Source organism: Cryptomeria japonica, chromosome 7 (assembly GCF_030272615.1).
Source record: "Cryptomeria japonica chromosome 7, Sugi_1.0, whole genome shotgun sequence".
NCBI classification, from domain to species: domain Eukaryota; kingdom Viridiplantae; phylum Streptophyta; class Pinopsida; order Cupressales; family Cupressaceae; genus Cryptomeria; species Cryptomeria japonica.
Window position 1 is genome coordinate 56,198,365 of NC_081411.1, and position 20,084 is coordinate 56,218,448.

A 20,084-nucleotide genomic window follows, 5' to 3' on the forward strand; every position below is an offset into this window, starting at 1 on the left:
TCATTTATTTTGGAAGTTGGAGATAAGTGGCTAATAAATGATTTTATTTTGTTGAACTAATTTAGCCATAGGATAGATGAGTTGGCAAAGTATAAATGATGTGGATATGGAAAGGTGAGTTGGAAAAGGGAATAAATAATTAAGAAATTACTTAATTACTAAGACTATAAGATAATAGATAGAAGAATAGTCATTAAATATTAGATATTTAATTATTAAAATAGAAGAAATGGATAAAAAGAATTAATTAATAAAATGTTTCAACTAAATTAATTAATAGAAGGATATAAAATGAATTAAATAAGTTAATCTTTTCAAATTAACTATTTAATAGAAGAATAATTATTAAATAAATATGTCCAAGGGGTTGAGCTTAACTGGCTAAAACACTAGGTTCTCACTGTGGAGACCCAAGTTCAACTCCCAATAGGGACATCTGAAGTGGAAATCTAAGTTGTGACTCTTGGCCTTCCATAAGATGGGGAAGGTCTTGGGGTCAATCTAATGGAACTCTAAGCTGTGACTCTTGGCCTTCCATAGGATGGGAAGGTCTTGAGGTCAATCTAATAGAGCATAATAATAATAATAATAATTCAAAGATATGTAATGGGGATGGGACCCCCTACTGTGTCCCCACTGGTTCATAGCTCCAGTCAAAAGCTATTCAAGCTTCGGCCAATTACCAATCAAAAAAAAAATTTATTAAATAAATATAAAATATTTATTTAATTGCTCATAGCCATTTTTATGTGTATACAAAATTGACTTCTAGAATGACACCTAGGATATTAGTTAACTTAAAATATGATTATGTCTCCTTGCTAGGTAATTGCAATGTAAAATACCTTGACTAGGTACTCAATATTATTTATTCTAAAAAAATTTTAAATCTTCCTTATGCTCAAAAATAAAAATAATTAATGCAAAGAACTAAATCACTCCCTCTTTTGGGTAGGGGGAGAGTCTACAATGATAGGACTTCTAGTATCAATTGGGCAATAACTAAATAGTGCTACGAATAGCTACATACAATTTGGTAAGATATTGCCTCACAAATGTGACTAATTAGATGCTCGCTAACTGCAAGGTCGAAAGGACAATGACTCAATCTCTTAAGGCTAATCAAGTAGAAGCTCCCACTATTATAAGGGCCCACCAACCCAAAGATAGGTGGGGAAGGTAAGAAATTAAGTGCTAGTCCTTTATCGCCTCCTACTATTTTAAGGCCACAACTTCACAACCGAACACAAAGAGGCAGGCATAGAAGTGAGGGTGGATCGGTCATGCAAGGCCACTGATTCCTTACTTCTATATTTTGAGGATGGAAGGAGAGAGAAATATCATCTCTTTCTAATTATTCATCCCAAAGTTAAATCAATTAACTTTAGCCTCCTATGTTAATCTAGGAGGCCCATAGAATTTTATGGGCCCTTAAAATAGTAGCAGGGTGGGAACATAGGAGGTTGCCCTCATTGCAAGTACATGGTTAGGGTTTCATATTATGTCCTTTCACACCTTTCAAAATCTCAAATCAAACATGTAAGGAAATGTTCTTGCACATATTTTATTGGGCAACTAGGCTAGGTTTTTTGTTACTGCCATCATTGTTCTCTTCAATATGGCTATTTAAAGGTTGCCTTGTAAAATATTAATCTTTTATTTTTGTATTTGAGACTTATATCTAATGTTGTAAATAAGCTCATTCATTTGAATTAATATGATTTATGTTTTACTTCGCTCCTTCTAATACATATGTGAATCTTTGCTACCTTTATATATGGATGATTTATTGGACTTTTTCGATATATATACTGCATATAATCATTATCTTACCTCAATACGTATCTAATAAAGTCAATGAAAAGAGACTTGTATGAGTTTTTGTAATTTTCATTGATTCATCATGTTGATCGTAGAAATAAGAAACACATTTAAATATAGGTACGTCATAGCCCTTTCCATTTCATGCATTCATTCTATCCTTTTTCTCTAGAAAGTCAATAGAATAGGATTAGATTGTAGGATTTATTTATGTTGGATTGGATCAACACTATGCACCTAGGTTTAAAAAGAAGTCTTCATTCTCTGAAGATTTGATCTCATTTACAAGGTCCCACACATTGAGATCATCCCATTGTGCAATTAGAATGATGGGTTGATTTCAAAAGGGTCAAATTTTATGTGAAAATAGTTTGAGTAAATAGTTTTTAATAATTATTTCAATTTCTCTTTGTGTTATTCTAATTTTGCATGCATACACACCCTATCCTCGCCCTAAGTTATATGAGTATATATGCTATGAAATTTTTTTATATCCATTAATATTTAAAGGTATTTATTAGTGTTCATTTTAATTCTCGCCTTTTAGGTAGCCTCTCTCATGCTAGAAGAAGTCAAGGAGAAATTAATAAGCTATGAGATTTCCACAATCCATTTTGCATTTCTAGTGTATTTTTTCTGGATTCGATTGTGTGTATATTTTTCCTATCAACGTTTCGAATCACACTCCGTGATTCATCATCATGATGAAAAGAATTCCCAAGACATGAAAGATGTTGAGTTGCAGGTTTGAGATAGAATATAAAGAGAAGAGGGGTGGGGGAGGGCACAAGGAAAAAGGAGAGAGGAAAGTGAAAAGGAAAAGACCACCTAAAGGATGGAAGACCTAAAAAACTCCAAGCAATAAACCACCCAAAGACGAAAGCCAAGCAACACAATCAAAACCACTAAAAAACTAAAAAGAAGAAAAGAAATTGGGACAAAAAATATACAACTAAATGAATAAATATACAATTATAAATAAATATATAAATACATAAAAGAATATAAGCATAAGCATATACCAAAAGACAAAAACACAGAAACAAATAAGAATATAGAAATTTACAAATACCAAAAGACATGAGCATATAAAAATATACACATGTTTAAGACTAAAAGCAAAAATATACTTGAAAATAAACAATTACGAAAATAAACCAGAGGGGGAGAAGTCAAGGAGGGGGGCGGGGATGATGCTGGAGGGCAAGAAGCAGAGGGTGCCATGAGATACTGAGGTTTAACCCATCGTCTCGATTAAGATTGGATGGGTGATGAATGATAGCAATGGCCTCTTTAACTTTCCTCTTGAAAAAGTTGTTCTCCCTACACAATACCTGAATATCCTCCAAACAAATATGATGCTTGGTAGTGGATTAATGCTCAGCTAAGGCTGATTTGAGGGCACGTTCATGCTTAATGTCGGCACTATGCTCTTTTATTCAAGTCATGAATGAACGACCTATTTCTCCAATGTATGGGGTCCCACAGGAGCATACAATCTTCTATACACTTGACTCTGAAAAGGCATCCCTAGTGTCCTTAAGCGGTGGGGCATGCCTCTTGATGGTGGAAACAGCTTTGAAGGCACAACGGAGACCTTTTTTCATAAGGATTTTTGAGATCTTGTGAGATATGCCTTCAACATAAGGGAGAGAGACACACGTGGCCTGAGAAGGAGAGGGCAAGGGATTAGAAATGGAAAGGAAATGAGATTTGGCTTGGAGGAAGGCCCTAGTGATCTGCTTGTTCGAGTAGCCATTCCAAAGGAAGACTTGACGAAGATGGGAGAGCTCTTGGTCTAAGTTATCCTTATCACAAATCCGATGGGCTCTTAAAGCCAAGGTTTTGAGGATCCCAACTTTCTGGCTAGGGTGGTGATGAGAAGTCGAATGAAGATATAAGTCAGTGTGGGTAGTTTTGCGAAACACCTGACGACCAAGGGATCCATCAGGCTTTTTACAGATTAAGACATCGAGAAAAGATAAAATGTTGTTGGATTCAAGTTGTTGAGGTGAGTATGAAATTCCTCTAACATGTCCAAGCCATGGGGCCAACATACATTGGTGTCATCCATATATCATTTCCACCATTTTGGCTTTAGGGGGAAAGAATGTAAGGCCACCTCTTCAAAATGTTCCATGAATATGTTGGCAATAACTGGCGAGAGAGGGAAGCCCATGGCTACTCCATCAACCTGTTCATAGATAACACCTTGGAAGGCAAAGAAGGTTGACCTTGAGCAAAGTTCCACCAAAGAGGCGATCTCCTCATTGACCTTAAGCTTGACAATCTCGATGGAGTCTAGAATAGGGACCTTGGTGAAGAGGGACACCACATCGAAGCTCACAAGAGTGTCTTGAGGGTCCACCTTGGTGTCCTTGATAAACTGGACAAATTGGTTGGAATCTTTGATGAAGGAGTTGGAGTTACCAACAAGCAGAGAGATTAATTTGGCAAGAAAAGTAGCTAACTTGTAAGTTGGAGACCCAATGGTATCAACAATGGGTCTCAAAGGAATGTTGGCTTTGTGAATTTTTGGGACCCCATATATAAGAGGGGTCACTTCCTTAGACAAAAGAAGACGAAGTTTGGTAGAATCATCCAAAGAGGAGTTGGAAATAGCAGATCTAACTGCCTTCAAAATCTTCGGGCACGGGTTACGCGACAAAATTTTGTAACTACTAGAATCCGAGAGGAGGATTTCCATTTTGGTCAAGTAATCTGGTTTTCTCATAATGACCGTGGCATTACCTTTGTCAGCTCTTGAGATGATAAGGTCATTATTATGCATTAGATTATTAAAGGCCAACAACTCAGCCTTAGGGATGTTGAATTTAGGAGGTTTAGCATTACGGAGCGCTATAGCACAATCTTGTCTAACCTCTTCAGCAACATCAAGGGGAAGGATACGCACCGCATTTTTGATCTCGATGAGGAAGGCGATGTGCAGAATGTTGAGGGGAGTCAAGGCAAAGTTAAGACCTCGCTTGAAGAAGTTAGAAGCGAGAGGATCAATGGGGGCAGGAGAGAGGTTGACAACAAGTTTGGACTCCCAATTACTAATGGGGTTAAGGATAGGAGCGAACCTAGGAAGAGTGCCGTGATCCAAGGCGGGGGGTGGGGGGGGGGCGAAAAGACATTAGGACAAGACTGCAAGGAACGGGATGAGTTCTCAATAAGGGGAATGGTCGGGCAAGGTTTACGTGGAGGAAGATGAGCTACGGAGGATGTGTCCACCCGCTCCATAGGAAGAGCAGGGTACGGCTGGACACATGGGCATGAAAGACTAACCTCACTAGCCTCAACCAGATGATGGGACAAAGAAGGAGTGGCTCGAGGTTGGAAAAGTTTGCAAGCTACGCAACCACAAAAACAAGAAATGGCAGAGCATTTAAAGTAGAAGGCGTGAGATTGGATAACCAAGGAAGAGGACAGCGTACCAGGAGTTGACCGAGGAGAGCCGTTGTTGAGGAGCCATTGGCGAATTGCAGGTTGAGCTATGGTGGTGGATGAACCCAGAGGTGTGGTTACATCTCCAATCTCCATAGTGATATCTACTACGCTCTCAGGGAGCTTGACAAAATGCTGTAGCGGACAAGAGTGGAGGGGAAGAATCAAAGACTGTGAGACATCCATTTCTGCCAAGTTGATAGATGCCTAGGGAGAATGAACGTGGTGGACCACCGTTTCTGCTGTAATCTCAATGGTGAGGTAACCTAGATCCTCTGGAGGAGTCAAAGATCTATCGAGGTTCCCACGAGCCTGGTCCATGGATGCCTGATGGTTATGAGAGTGGAGGGTAGCAGCTTCTGTACTCTCTGCTAGGTTACCTCAACATTGAGATTGTAGCAGAAACGGTGGTCCACCATGTTCATTCTCCCCAGGCATCTATCAACTTAGCAGAAATGGATGTCTTGCAGTCTTCGATTCTTCCCCTCCACTCTTGTCCGCTACAGCATTTTGTCAAGTTCCCTGAGAGCGTAGTAGATATCACCATGGAGATTGGAGATACAACCACACCTCTGGGTTCGTCCACTACCATAGCTCAACCTGCAATTTGCCAACGGCTCATCAGCAACGGCTCTCCTCGGTCAACTCCTGGTATGCTGTCCTCTTCCTCGGTTATCCAATCTCACGCCTTCTGCTTTAAATGCTCTGCCATTTCTTATTTTTGTGGTTGCGTAGCTTGCAAACTTTTCCAACCTCGAGCCACTCCTTCTTTGTCCCATCATCCGGTTGAGGCTAGTGAGGTTAGTCTTTCATGCCCATGTGTCCAGCCGTACCTCGCTCTTCCTATGGAGCAGGTGGACACATCCTCTGTAGCTCATCTTCCTCCATGTAAACCTTGCTCGACCATTCCCCTTGTTGAGAACTCATCCCGTTCCTTGCAATCTTGTCCTAATGTCTTTTCGCCCCCCCCCAACCCCCGCCCTGGATCACGGCACTCTTCCTAGGTTCGCTCCTATCCTTAACCCCATTAGTAATTGGGAGTCCAAACTTGTTTTCAACCTCTCTCCCACCCCCATTGATCCTCTCGCTTTTAACTTCCTCAAGCGAGGTCTTAACTTTGCCTTGACTCCCTGCAACATTCCGCACATCAACTTCCTCATCGAGATCAAAAATGCGGTGCGTACCCTTCCCCTTGATGTTGCTGAAGAGGTTAAACAAGATTGTGCTGTAGCACTCCGTAATGCTAAACCTCCTAAATTCAACATCCCTAAAGCTGAGTTGTTGGCCTTTAATAATCTAATGCATAATAATGACCTTATCATCTCAAGAGCTAACAAAGGTAATGCCACGGTCATTATGAGCAAACCAGATTACTTGACCAAAATGGAAATCCTCCTCTCAGATTCCAATAGTTACAAAATTTTGTCATGTAACCCATGCCCGAAGATTTTGAAGGCAGTTAGATCTGCTATTTCCAACTCCTCTTCGGATGATTCTACCAAACTTCATCTTCTTCCATCTAAGGAAGTGACCCCTCATATATATGGGGTCCCAAAAATTCACAAAGCCAACATTCCTTTGAGACCCATTGTTGATACCATTGGGTCTCCGACTTACAAGTTAGCCGCTTTTCTTGCCAAATTAATCTCTCCACTTGTTGGTAACTCCAACTCCTTCATCAAAGATTCCAACCAATTTGTCCAGTTTATCAAGGACACCAAGTTGGACCCTCAAGACACTCTTGTGAGCTTCGATGTGGTGTCCCTCTTCACCGAGGTCCCTATTCTAGACTCCATCGAGATTGTCAAGCTTAAGGTCAATGAGGAGATCGCCTCTTTGGTGGAACTTTGCTTAAGGTCAACCTTCTTTGCCTTCTAAGGCGTTATCTATGAACAGGTTAATGGTGTAGCCATGGGCTCCCCTCTCTCGCCAGTTATTGCCAACATATTCATGGAACATTTTGAAGAGGTGGCCTTACATTATTTCCCCCTAAAGCCAAACTGGTGGAAACGATATATGGATGACACCAATGTATGTTGGCCCCATGGCTTGGACATGTTAGAGGAATTTCATACTCACCTCAACAACATTTCTCCTTCTATTGCCTTCACCGAAGAACTTGAATCAAACAACCTTTTATCTTTTCTTGATGTCTTAATCTGTAAAAAGCCTGATTGATCCCTTGGTTGTTAGGTGTTTCACAAAACTACCCACACTGACTTATATCTTCACTCGACTTCTCATCACCACCCTAGCCAGAAAGTTGGGATCCTCAAAACCTTGGCTTTAAGAGCCCATCGGATTTGTGATAAGGATAACTTAGACCAAGAGCTCTCCCATCTTCGTCAAGTCTTCCTTTGAAATGGCTACTCGAACAAGCAGATCACTAGGGCCTTCCTCCAAGCCAAATCTCATTTCCTTTCCATTTCTAATCCCTTGCCCTCTCCTTCTCAGGCCACATATGTCTCTCTCCCTTATGTTGAAGGCATATCTCACAAGATCTCAAAAATCCTTGTGAAAAAGGTCTCCGTTGTGCCTTCAAACCTGTTTCCACCATCAAGAGGCATGCCCCACCACTTAAGGACACCAGGGATGCCTTTTCAGAGTCAGGTGTATACAAGATTGTATGCTCCTATGGGACCCCATACATTGGAGAAACAGGTCGTTCGTTCATGACTCGAATAAAAGAGCATAGTGCCGACATTAAGCATGAACGTGCCCTCAAATCGGCCTTAGCTGAGCATTCATCCACTACTGAGCATCATATCTGTTTGGAGGACACTCAGGTATTGTGTAGGGAGAACAACTTTTTCAAGAGGAAAGTTAAAGAGGCCATTACTATCATTCATCACCCATCCAATCTTAATCGAGATGATGGGTTAAACCTCAGTATCTCGTGGCACCCTCTACTTCTTTCCCTCCAGCATCATCCCCACCCCCCTCCTTGACTTCTCCCCCTCTTTCTTTTGCATTTGTGTGTCTCCCTCTCCCCCTTTGGTTTATTTTCATAATTGTTTATTTTCAAGTATATTTTTGCTTTTAGTCTTAAACATGTGTATATTTTTATATGCTCATGTCTTTTGGTATTTGTAAATTTCTATATTCTTTTTTGTCTCTATGTTTTTGTCTTTTGGTATATGCCTATGCTTATATTCTTTTATGTATTTATATATTTATTTATAATTGTATATTTATTCATTTAGTTGTATATTTTTTGTCCCAATTTCTTTTCTTCTTTTTAGTTTTTTAGTGGTTTTGATTGTGTTGCTTGGCTTTCATCTTTGGGTGGTTTATTCCTTGGAGTTTTTTAGGTCTTCCATCCTTCAGGTGGTCTTTTCCTTTTCTCTTTCCTCTCTCCTTGTTCCTCGTGCCTTCCCCCACCCCTCTCCTCTTTATATTCTGTCTCAAATCTGCAACTCAACATCTTTCGTATCTTGGGAATTCTTTTCATCCTGATGATGAATCACGGAGTGTGATTCGAAACGTTGGTGGGAAAAATATATACACAATCGAATCCAGAAAAAATACACTAGAAATGAGAAATTAATAGTCAAACACTTTAATTTTACACAATAAAATGTATCTTGACATACACAATCATCTTAGGCTCATATGTATAGCTAAAGAGTGTTGTCTTGGATCCTTTACCTAAATTTTCTTAAGGTTGACTTAAGAAAATGTGTTTTCTTATGATAAAATAATAGTCACGACATGATATTTATAAATATTAATAGTTCCATAGAGCGAGGAAGATAGGGAAGGAAAGGATTAATTACATGAAGTGAAGAAAATAACTATTTAAATTGCTTTATCATTTCTATAAATACAAGAAAACTTTGCAAAGATAGATCTAATCAATATTTATGAATATAACCATTCATAAAGAATAAAAATCTCTAATCCTAAAAAACATTCTAGAATATCATGAATCCTTTTTCATCTTAAAAATATAAACTTCAATATCATACCAAATTTTATAGTTCATTGTTAGTATTCTAATAATAATATGGAGGCACTTGCTATTCATCTTTCTTTGGATATAGGTTTCTCTTTAGGCTAGAAAAATATTGTCTATGAGTCTGATTCCTAGATTATGATTGATCTATTAAATGATCAGCATTTGGAGACCATTAACTAACAGTTAGTTTTAGTTGATAAGTAGATCTTGAATCTTTGTTGTTTGGTTGACCATATTTCCTTTTGTCATATCCCTCAAGAATGAAATAGAGTGGTTGATTGTTTGGCAAAGTGGGCTTTTGAGGGTTTATATAGGTTGGCTATGGATAGTAGGGAGTCTCTCTCCCCTGAGTATAGGGAGCCTTTGGGTAGATTAATTATGGAGGACAAGCATGGGTAGTCCCTTATGGAGTGCCATAGGAACACACACATATTTTGATTTACAAAGTGCTACTTAGTATCTTCTTCTCTATACTAGAGAAACCAACCTATTAAACCCTACCACATCAACTATAAATTTAAACATTTGTAAAATGCTAGTTTGCAACTAAAGGAAAAATTGCAAGGGATCAACTACCTAGCAGCAACATTGGTGGTTTTCTTCGAATGTGTCAATCAAGAAAGGGATATGTAGCACATCAAGAAATAAGATACAATACTCGAAATACCAACATTTATTCAAAATCCATGAACCAACATCACTTATTCCACCATAGGAATTCGACCAAAATACCACTTACACTAAATGAGGCATTTCAGTGTTCCTTTAATAATTGTCTTTCTCCTTAGTCATATTGAGCAAAACTACAACAAAATGATAGGATACTTGTTAGCATAAATACTATATTACATTGTTAGTTACAATATAGTTGTGTCAGTATGGTAATTGTTGGTTACTATTATGGCAACTAATAATAGTATTGTATTCCTATATTATTGTACAATGTTGCACTTCAATAATGTCAATCAATTTAGCATTGTCTCTCTTTCAATACTGCTATATTCACCTTATATCTCACCACATTGAGAAAAAATACATGCCCCAGTACCATTTTAATGGCCTCCAACAAAACTAGGAATTTGTCTTAAAGACCTTGTTATATGCCTATGTTACGGAAAACACAATAGTTAAGTGTTGTTTCCAATTTCAATGTTTGAAAAGGGTTTTCTATTGCAAATGGTTGTTTCTAAGGTAGGGGTCCCATGGGGGGGGGGGTAAGCTCTATTTTTAAGGAAGAGGTGGTCCCATGGAGATTTTTTTTTGGGCTACAAGATTATTTGGAATCTTCTCCTAAAAAACAGAAGCTCCTACGTTTTAGGCTCCCATATTTGAGCGGGTGAAAATGAGGTCGGGATAGACGCTGCCCCACCAACTTAGGAATTTAATTTGACACATTGCAATTATCTAATTTCATTCCCTCCAGAAAAGAGATGAGATGAGTCCTGTCAAAAATTTTAGAGGGAAAATAGAAAAAAAAAAAATTCATTGTTCACTAAAAAATTCCTAAAAACTATGTAAATTCAACTCTATTTTTTAGGAACTCTTTTTTTTAGGAAGCTCCCTTCCATGGGACCCCAACCTAAGTTGTCTTCTATTGGAGGGACTTTAAAAAAGATTACTAAAGTTTTTGAGACTTTTTTGTTACAAGCAGTTAAGATTATTATTAATATATAGTTTTGTATGCATGCAAATACACTACAGTAGAGTGAAGTTCGACTTTAATTGAATGCATGACTTTGGTTCACACTTTTGGTGCAAAGATATAAAATTATTTAATTATATTTTCTTAGAATTAAAACTATAATATATTATTAAAAATAATTTATAATATAAGTTTAAATAAGAGAACAAAATTAAATAGTTTTTAAAAATATTTTAAATTGTTAAATTAGTTTTTTAAATAATTTTTATTTTTCTAATTTTTATTAAAATGTCTAAATATTAATTTTATTATAAATTATAATTACAATGAAATAAAAGTATATATTTTACATATGTGTATGTTTAATGTAGCTTCTAAATATTTTGTTTCTCATAATGTTTTTGTTGTTGTTGTGATTTTTGTTTCTCATTTGTCAAGATATTTAGACAAATTTACACAAACTATACATTAAAGGGATCTAAAATATAAAAAAAGCATAACATTTAAGTTTAGTAAGAAACTAAATTTCTACCTTCCAAAATGTTTAACATCATCAACAATCCCCAATCATAAAAATGACTTTATATTTTTTTTTTAATTGAAAGAAATGAGTTTATAGTTGATATTGTCTATTTGATTATACTTCATATGTATATGAAACAGTCAAACTTCAAAAGTCTAAACAAGACTACAATAGGAAACATAAAACAAAAAGAGAATAATAGTAGACCCAACATAAGTATAAAACATATATAAGATTTAAGTTGAATGAGTTAATGAAATTGTTACATTTCAATATAAAATGACTTAAGAACAATGTTGTCTATTTATTTATACATTTTAATATTGAAAAGGACATTATTTATATGAAATAGTCAAACTTCAAAGTCTAAACAAAACTACAATAAGAACCATAAAACAAATATATATATATATATATATATATATATATATTAAAGCAAAGACTACAAATATATATATAAGATCTAAATTGAATGTGAAATGACTTTATAAACAATGTTGTTTATTCATTTTTATTTTTTACTATTGATATAATATTACATATAACTACAAAGCAACATCATGCATAAGATCTAAATTGAGAGAGATCTCCATTGCAACCTTCCAAAAAGTCCACAATCATCGGTTGTCCCCACTGGCGAAATGACTTTATATTCGAGAGTGTCCACTCGTTTACAGTTTTTAAGTACCCGTCTTCTTTTCGTAGTTAATGGAATGACTTTATTATCCATAAAATCTACAATCTACGCTTTCTTTCCTTGCTACGTTCAAAATCAATTCACAGTTTGTGTGATAATTGAAGACTCAATTAGTCTGTATTTTTTCTTAATACGATAAAATCTATGTGCATGTCAAATACTTCTTTCCAGTGGCGTTACGGAAAGTCTAGCAAATTATTTAATTAGTTGGGGTGGTGCGTACAAATCAACTTACTTGTTTTTCTCCCCACGACTCGACTTCGTTTCAGAGTCCACATGCCAAGTTTGCCAACTGATGGAAGTAGAATTCGGACGCTTCTGCTAATCATGAAAATGAAGTGATCCACTCCGACTAAATGCTAAAGTAATGGACACCTTGAGCGTTGGAAATCGGTGCAAAACAGAGACTTGTTACAGTTATATTTGGGTAGAGGAAAAGTCTTCGCTAACTTCTCGACACTGTTCAATGAAAATGATCTTTTAATTGTTAAAAATGAATGCGTTTATCAACACCAAAATACCCACCAACATTTACTATGTAATCTTCAACCACACCCACATTTACAGAATTGAAATGTGAAAGTTCTTGATTTTTAATGAATAAGTTTACTAAATGTCCCTCGATCCCATTTATATTTAGGTTGAAATTTTGTACTACTTAATTTTAAGATAAAATAAATAGAATTTAAATTTAATAATAGACAAATTTTCAATATCATATATTATGTATGAAACTTTTTATAATGTAAAATATATAAATGTAACAATAAATTTAAACTAGAGGAAAAACAAAAATTTAGTTCTTATTTTAGAGGAGAAGTTATTGAAAGGATTTATCAAGATAAACTTTGATAGTTAGTTATTAGATAATCTATGTTTGCATGACATTAAATTCTCTTTAAGAGGTGTACACATTCTAGAAATTGGGGTTTTGTAATGAGTTATTACCCATAGTGGTAAACCTACCATTTCAAGAAAAGCATGGAGTTAATCATGTATATGCTCCTAGTAGCTATGTTCAACTATGGTTTAATTTATATTGTTAAATGTGATCAAATTATTCATTATTGTCAATAGATTATCAATGAAATATTATTTTTTTTAAATTAAAAAATATTTACATAGACTCAATGTGCAAATAAATATAACCTATTATTTATTTTATTTATATTCTAGATTTAAGGATAGGATCTCACTTGAAGAAATGAGTATACATGGACATCAAATATATTCGCACTCACAAAAGCATCTCATATTTCCCTTGATTTTTTTTTAGATGCATGCATAATTAGCCACAGGTAAATATTTATTAGCAACATGATACAAACATTACAAAAGCGTAAGGAGATCTAACATATTCATTGATTTGTAGTCTTTAAGAGATAAGAGAAAATATAATAGAAATCTAATTCTATAATAATAACTCCTTGAATTATAATTCAGTTTTTTTTTAAATATATTGTAAAAGATTTAATTCTACCATTAAAAAGTACATAAAAATATAAAATAAATGAATAAAATAACAGAGATATTTGTTTTAATTTACCCTCCAAAATTTATAAATGCCTTGGTTTCTTCCTCTAACTACCAAAGTCATGCTCGTATTCCTCTAACTACCAAAGTCATGCTCGTATACCACTTGCTATGAAAAAATTTGCACCAAAATACAATATAAATTGTGCTTTGTTTCTGACAAAACTTATCAAAAATAATGCCTAACACTTTCAAAATTTTATGTCCTTCACCTATCATCACGGGCATCGTTGCCCTTTTCACCATTACATCTTCAGGGATACAAAGATAATCAAAGGGAAAACCATCTTCCTTGGTATTTATTGAGGTAATTAGCCATTCGCCTTAGCGCAACTCAAATTTCAGCCATAGATTAATATCGCATTCACGAATGAGATCATTGATCATATTTGCTACCGCAGAAGTATTAACCACAACCATGGCACATAAGATGATTGCAAGTATAAGATATTTGTGTTGAAAGTTGACTCCGCTCCACCCACTGCTCTATCAGTTACTTTAATAAAGTTTGATGGCAGCTTCTGCATAAAACAAAAAAAAATTGAGTGGATTCTCTTCGTTTATAACAAAGGAAAAACCCAAGGTGAACTAAGATCTTCCCTTAAAAATTAATATAAGGTTTGCAAATTAATACCTCAATGTTGAGAATAGAATTCCGAATTGTTTGGTTGCTGCCATATAAGAGCTGCATTATTTCTAATGCAAACAATTTTACTATATCTGGTATTTTCTCCAGCTTCGGACAGTCGCGGTAAATGTTTAATTTTACAAGGTTCCAAAATATTCCATCTATATTAACCAGATTCTTGCAACCTTTCACTTCAAATCTCTGCAGCATGAAAAGATGAGAAATCGAACAAGATTCTAGACAACTGAGTTGAACGAGACTCAACTCCTCAACCTTTTGACAGGTATTAATGTTCAATTCAACTAGCTTCGAAAGATGAGATATTCCTGTCTCACTTTTCAGGTGCACACAACTATGAGTTTTAATTCTTTCTATGCAGCTTAGTCGACTAAAATCTACCTCCTCAAGATTACATAGATCAATGTTCAATTCTATTAGCTCCTTAAGATTAGACATTCGTTTAAAACTAATCAGATACAAACATTTACAAATTTTGATCTTTTCAAGGCAGCTGGGTCCATCTTCCTTTGTGGTTACTACTTTTGCAACAATTGACTGGACTTAATAGTGTCATGTTTTACAATAATGATATTTAGGTATTTCATTAGTATTATAAATCCAATTTCAACTTTCAAATTGAAACATGTTCAAAGAAGTTATTTTAACATGACAATAAAAGCTCAAGTTCATTTTTGCTTATTTTGTAGGGAAATTACCATTATAGCTCAAAGAAGCCATAACAAGCATTGTGTTCAAAAAGGACATTTTCATCATGCAAAAAGAACTCAAGCTCATCTTTGTTTTTTTTTCTTCTAATTCCTCTAACCTACTATAGAGAACGTGTGTCTCTTATCATGGAATGCAAATTGAGATGAAAAGTCACTTTATGTCCTTAGATTCAATTAAATGTTATGTGACAATTGATAAACACTTACCACTCCTACAAATGAACTTAAAGAAAATCCAAACCTCTAGCAATAAAAGAAAAAAGAAAAATTACTTATTAATGATTTGATTTTGAAAGAAATGCTATTTTTTAATATCTTTAATAAAATTCTTTACTTCTTTATTTAACCAATACTACATTAAAATATACAAAACATTTTATATAAATTACAATCGACATAACCATTGCACTTCTATCATAATCATATTGTAAAATTGTGCCTATTAACCAAAACAAACACACCATTAAAAGAATGAAGATAAATTCATAGAGAGAATTGATAACATGAAGACAAATCAGCTAACTAAAGTCAATGTATTTAAAATTATAAACACAAAAATATCATTCTATACAAAGATATTGTAATTTAAATTAATGTATCTTCTATGTATATATAAATTTATATTGTATAACATATTTTATATATAATTTTCTATCAACATAACCCTTACACCTTTTTGAATGCAAATGCTAGTATTAATTTCCCTCCTAAGATGGACTCCATTCCATGATACCACTGTGAATGGCAAGACTACCATAAATTTATGGTTGGTACAGCTTATCAACAATTCTACGTAGCACATTCAAAATTTTATATTCTTCACCTTTCATCACGGGCATGGTAACCTTTTCCACTCTGACATCTTCGGGGAAGCAAAGGTAGTCAAAGGGAAAACAACAGCCCTTGTTAACAACGTAACTCATTATTTCATCCTCCCTCCTAGTTACCGAGGTAATTATCCATTTGCCTTGGCGCACCTCAAATTTCAGCCATGGAGACCAATCACAATCGCCGATGGAGTCATTAATCCTCTTTGCTGCTTCAGAGGTATTAACCACAACCACGGCGCATAAAATGATTGCGCCCACCACATGTCTCCCGAGATGATTGCAAATGTTATCGATACCAAATTCGATGACTGAATTGACGCTATTGAAGTTGCAGAATACATTTGCGTTGAGAGTAGACTCTGCTCCATTGACTGCTGTACCAATTACTTTAATAAAATCTGACGGCAGCTTCTGCGTGAAACAAACAAAATACGAGTGGATTAACACAACATTTCCTACGTTTACTATAGATTACATAATAGTTTAATTAGAAAATATAAAAGCTTCCGCTCCAAAAAGAAAATTAAGAAGACTAGAAATCAATACCTCCATGTGGACAATACAATTCCGGATTGTTCTCTTGCTGCAATTAAAGAGTTGCATTCTTTCCAGTTTTTCAATATCTGGATTTATCTCCAGCTCCGGACAGTCGTAAACGTTCAATTTAACAAGATTCGAAGATATTCCATTTACCTCATGCAAATTTTCACAACGTTTCAATTCAACCCTCTTCAGCGTGGGAACATCAGGAACGGAACACATTCTTAGACAGCTGAGTTGAGCTAGACTTAACTCCTCAATCTTTCCACAGCTATAAATATGCAAAATTTCTAGCTTCGTAAGATCAGATATTCTTATCACGCTTTTCAGATGCTTACAATTATGAATTGTCTGTATTTCTGGGTAGCTGATTTGAACAAAACTTATCTCTTCAAGCTCTCCACATTTCCGAATGTTCAATTCTATTAGCTCTGCAAGATCTGATATTCCTGTCACACTTTTCAGATGCCCACAATCATGAATTGTAATTCTTTTCAGGCTGCTGAGTTGATCAAAACTTAACTCCTCAATTGTTTCACAATTACTCATGGCAAATATAAGTAGCTTCTTAAGATCAGATATTCCTGTCACAATTTTCAGGTACTTACAATTATGTACTAGAATTCTTTCCAGACACCGCAGATGACCCAAGCTTAACTCCTCCAGCTCAAACTTCCCACATTTACTAATGTTCAACTCTGTTAGCTTTGTGAGATCAAATATTCCTGTCACTCTTGTCAGATACGCACAACCATAAATTACAAGTTTTTCAAGACTGCAAAGAAGGCCCAAGCTTAGCTCGTCCAAGTCATGGATCGCTTTGATCTCCAGCACTTTTATGGGGAAGGATTCCTAAAAATCAACAATAGTTTTTTCTGGATTGGAAACAAAAACTCACCAAACTATTATAAAATAATTCATTCGATTATCAAGAGTTAACTTTTGAGATGACGAACAAAATACCTGCACATCTGTCTGCCAAAATCCTTTTAGATGTGCAGCAAGATATCCACCAGAGATTCTTAACCGTTGCAAATTTTGAAGAGGGATGTTTGTAAGTGTAGGCCTCCAATGATCAAGCTCAAGCCATAGTAAAGCGGTTGAAGGCTCGAGCATACTCTCTGCTTCCCCTAGAAAGTATTTAATATGGCCACCTGTGTACTGATTTCTAAAAGAATGCAAACACCGAACTCTGGGTTGAGTGAGAATGTTTTCGAATCCCTTTGATATCTGCATTCACGGAAGCAGTTTTTTTATTGTAATTAAATTTTAAGATTTTCGAACATCACACTAGAAAGAAGTAATCTGGAGGAAAAAACATACCAAAGATTCGAGATGTTGAGGACGCCAGAGGCGACGAGGATGACTCAGTTCATCTGCCATTTCTTGTCCCAAGTCCCGCAAGTGGTCATGCATTCTCAATACAAACTTTCCTTCTGTCGAATCTTCGAGGACATCATCGACTAGTACCATGAATTTATTCTTCTTCCTTTCGCCTACCAGACTCTGTTCCAGGTCATGAAACTGGTTATCTATTCTAGACCTTTCTTCAACCAGGCATTTATTTTTGAGTCTTTGCAAAGCATGTTCAGCGTTGTCCCATCCCGATCCCTCCCACACTCTGATGGCGTCTGTGGTCAATTCTCCCAAGAAAAAACATGCAACATCCATAAAAATTTGTTTCTCTTCATTGTCCAACGTGTCAATGCTTATTCTTAATCTCTTATGAATGTCTTGAGGCAGAGTCTTTTTCACTTTTTTCAATTCTAACTCCCAAAACTTCTGATCTTGGCCATGAACATGCCTGCCCAGAACTTGAAGAGACAGTGGTAAGCCACCACACACGCCTACAAAGAGGTCAACCAGCTTCTCGTATCCATTAGATGGATAAGATTGACTAAATGCATGCCAACAAGACAACTCTTTAGCGTCATCTGTATCCATTCCTTTCAAATTATAAGCAACTGTGATTCCTGCGTTTATTAGAACTCCTACATCCCGAGTTGTGACAATTACTAGACTATTGCCAGATTTATCCAGCATATCCTTGATCAATAGGTCATCTAACTGATCTAGGTGATCAATATCATCTAGAACAATTAGGAAGCTCAAATTGTTCCTCCTTTGGATATGATGACCGAGACGACTTTTTCCATCCTCTACGCTTGGATACTTTCGATGATCTTTTTCTTTTTCATCAAAGAGTTCTGCGAGGAGCTTAACTTGCAAAGAGGGCACATTGAATTTGACAGAGGCTTCCCGAACATCAAACAAAAAACAGGATCGGCTATAATCTGAACGTTTTCGGTTGAACAATTCTTTGGAAAGCGTTGTTTTTCCGACCCCACCCATGCCGAAAATGCCAACTATCTTAGCGTTGCCTTCTCTTTGTTTGTTCGTCTTGCACTGGATTTCAAAATCTTGTACAACCTTATCAATGCAGTGCTTTCCAAAATCTTCAACAAGCTTAGGAAGTCCTACCGGATATTTGGCAACATATAAATGCCTCTTCTTTTCTACTTCCTTTTGCACTGCTGAGACTCTGTTCTCGCAATCACTGAAACTTTATAAATAGAAGGGAATTCGATGAGAAAAATAGGGTCACTAATTTCAAAGAAGAAAAAAATTAAACTAAAAAGAAATATCAAATACAAAGAAGCAATAAAAATATTACCTGTTGAACTCTTCACCGGCAATAAATGAAATAGATTGGAGGTCTTTCTTCCACTCCCCAAGTTTTTCGATGTACCTCTTCTTATTTTCGTAATCAGCGAACGCTTTGCCATATACTCCCTTTTCTATGTAACGAAGATCCGAAGGCTTCACTCCATAAAACAAAGGAATAATCTTAGCTTTACTCCGCAACATGAGATCCAGCTCCTCCAAACACCATGGGGACTCTGCATAGCCTTTGGAGAAGATAGCTATGTGTACTGCAGCAGAGCGAATGGCTGTTTCAATAGTGGATGGAAACGAATCTCCAAGCACTTTCTCTTTCGAGTCAAGAAACGCCCGTATATTCAACTTCTCAAGGGATTTGTAAAGGTGAAGAGCGAGGGTTTCTTTGACATCAGGACCTCTGTGGTTGATGAAGACATCATATAATCTTGAAGATTCAGAAACCTTCCTCCTCTTGTGTCGAGGAGGTTTTATTCCAGAGAAAAGTTGAAAATCCTCATCTTGTTTGTGGGACGAGGAAGATGATGCCCTAGGGAAATCATATTTCTGGGGAGGCGAGGATGAAGATGCCAAAAGCAGAGCATGGTGTTCCTCATTTTTGTGGGGATACGAGGAAGAAGAGGCCATAGATGCAAAACAAGATTCAGTCAGAAATCTTGAAACAAAGGAGCTCCGTTTAGAGGAACGGAAGAGTTAATTGACGTCGAGCAAAGCGTTGATATAAATAGATGGCGTTTATGAAGCTTCGTAGAAACAACCTGGAAAAGAATGAACATGCTCCTGCAACTGATTAGAAGCAACGAGGAAAATGTTTAGGCGCCTGCATTAAATGAATACATGGTAATTAATTCCCAAGGTCGTGAAAACAAAATACCAAGTGGCAATCCTAGAGTTAGGGGGGAAATTTGTTTCCGAGGTGAACATGTAGAACTCCGTCGTTTTGAGGTAAATGTAGTTTATCATATAAAAATGACGCAAAACCCGAAAGTCAAAAAACGAAATATAAGAAATTTATTTTATAGTTAACAACTTCAGCGAGAATCTTTTAGTCAAAC

At 36.0% G+C, this 20,084-nt stretch overlaps 1 protein-coding gene across 1 annotated transcript; it reads right to left on the reverse strand.

Annotated features, from left to right (window-relative positions):
- Positions 1–14,016: 14,016 nt before the first annotated feature.
- Positions 14,017–19,656, reverse strand: LOC131055607 (disease resistance protein Roq1-like). Its single transcript, XM_059208198.1, has 7 exons — positions 19,025–19,656; positions 17,674–18,892; positions 17,314–17,580; positions 16,357–17,202; positions 15,958–16,221; positions 14,259–14,453; positions 14,017–14,145 (listed from the first exon to the last, which is right to left on the reverse strand). The coding sequence occupies exons 1-7, from the start codon at positions 19,654–19,656 to the stop codon at positions 14,017–14,019; spliced, it is 3,552 nt and encodes a 1,183-aa protein (XP_059064181.1).
- Positions 19,657–20,084: the final 428 nt, after the last annotated feature.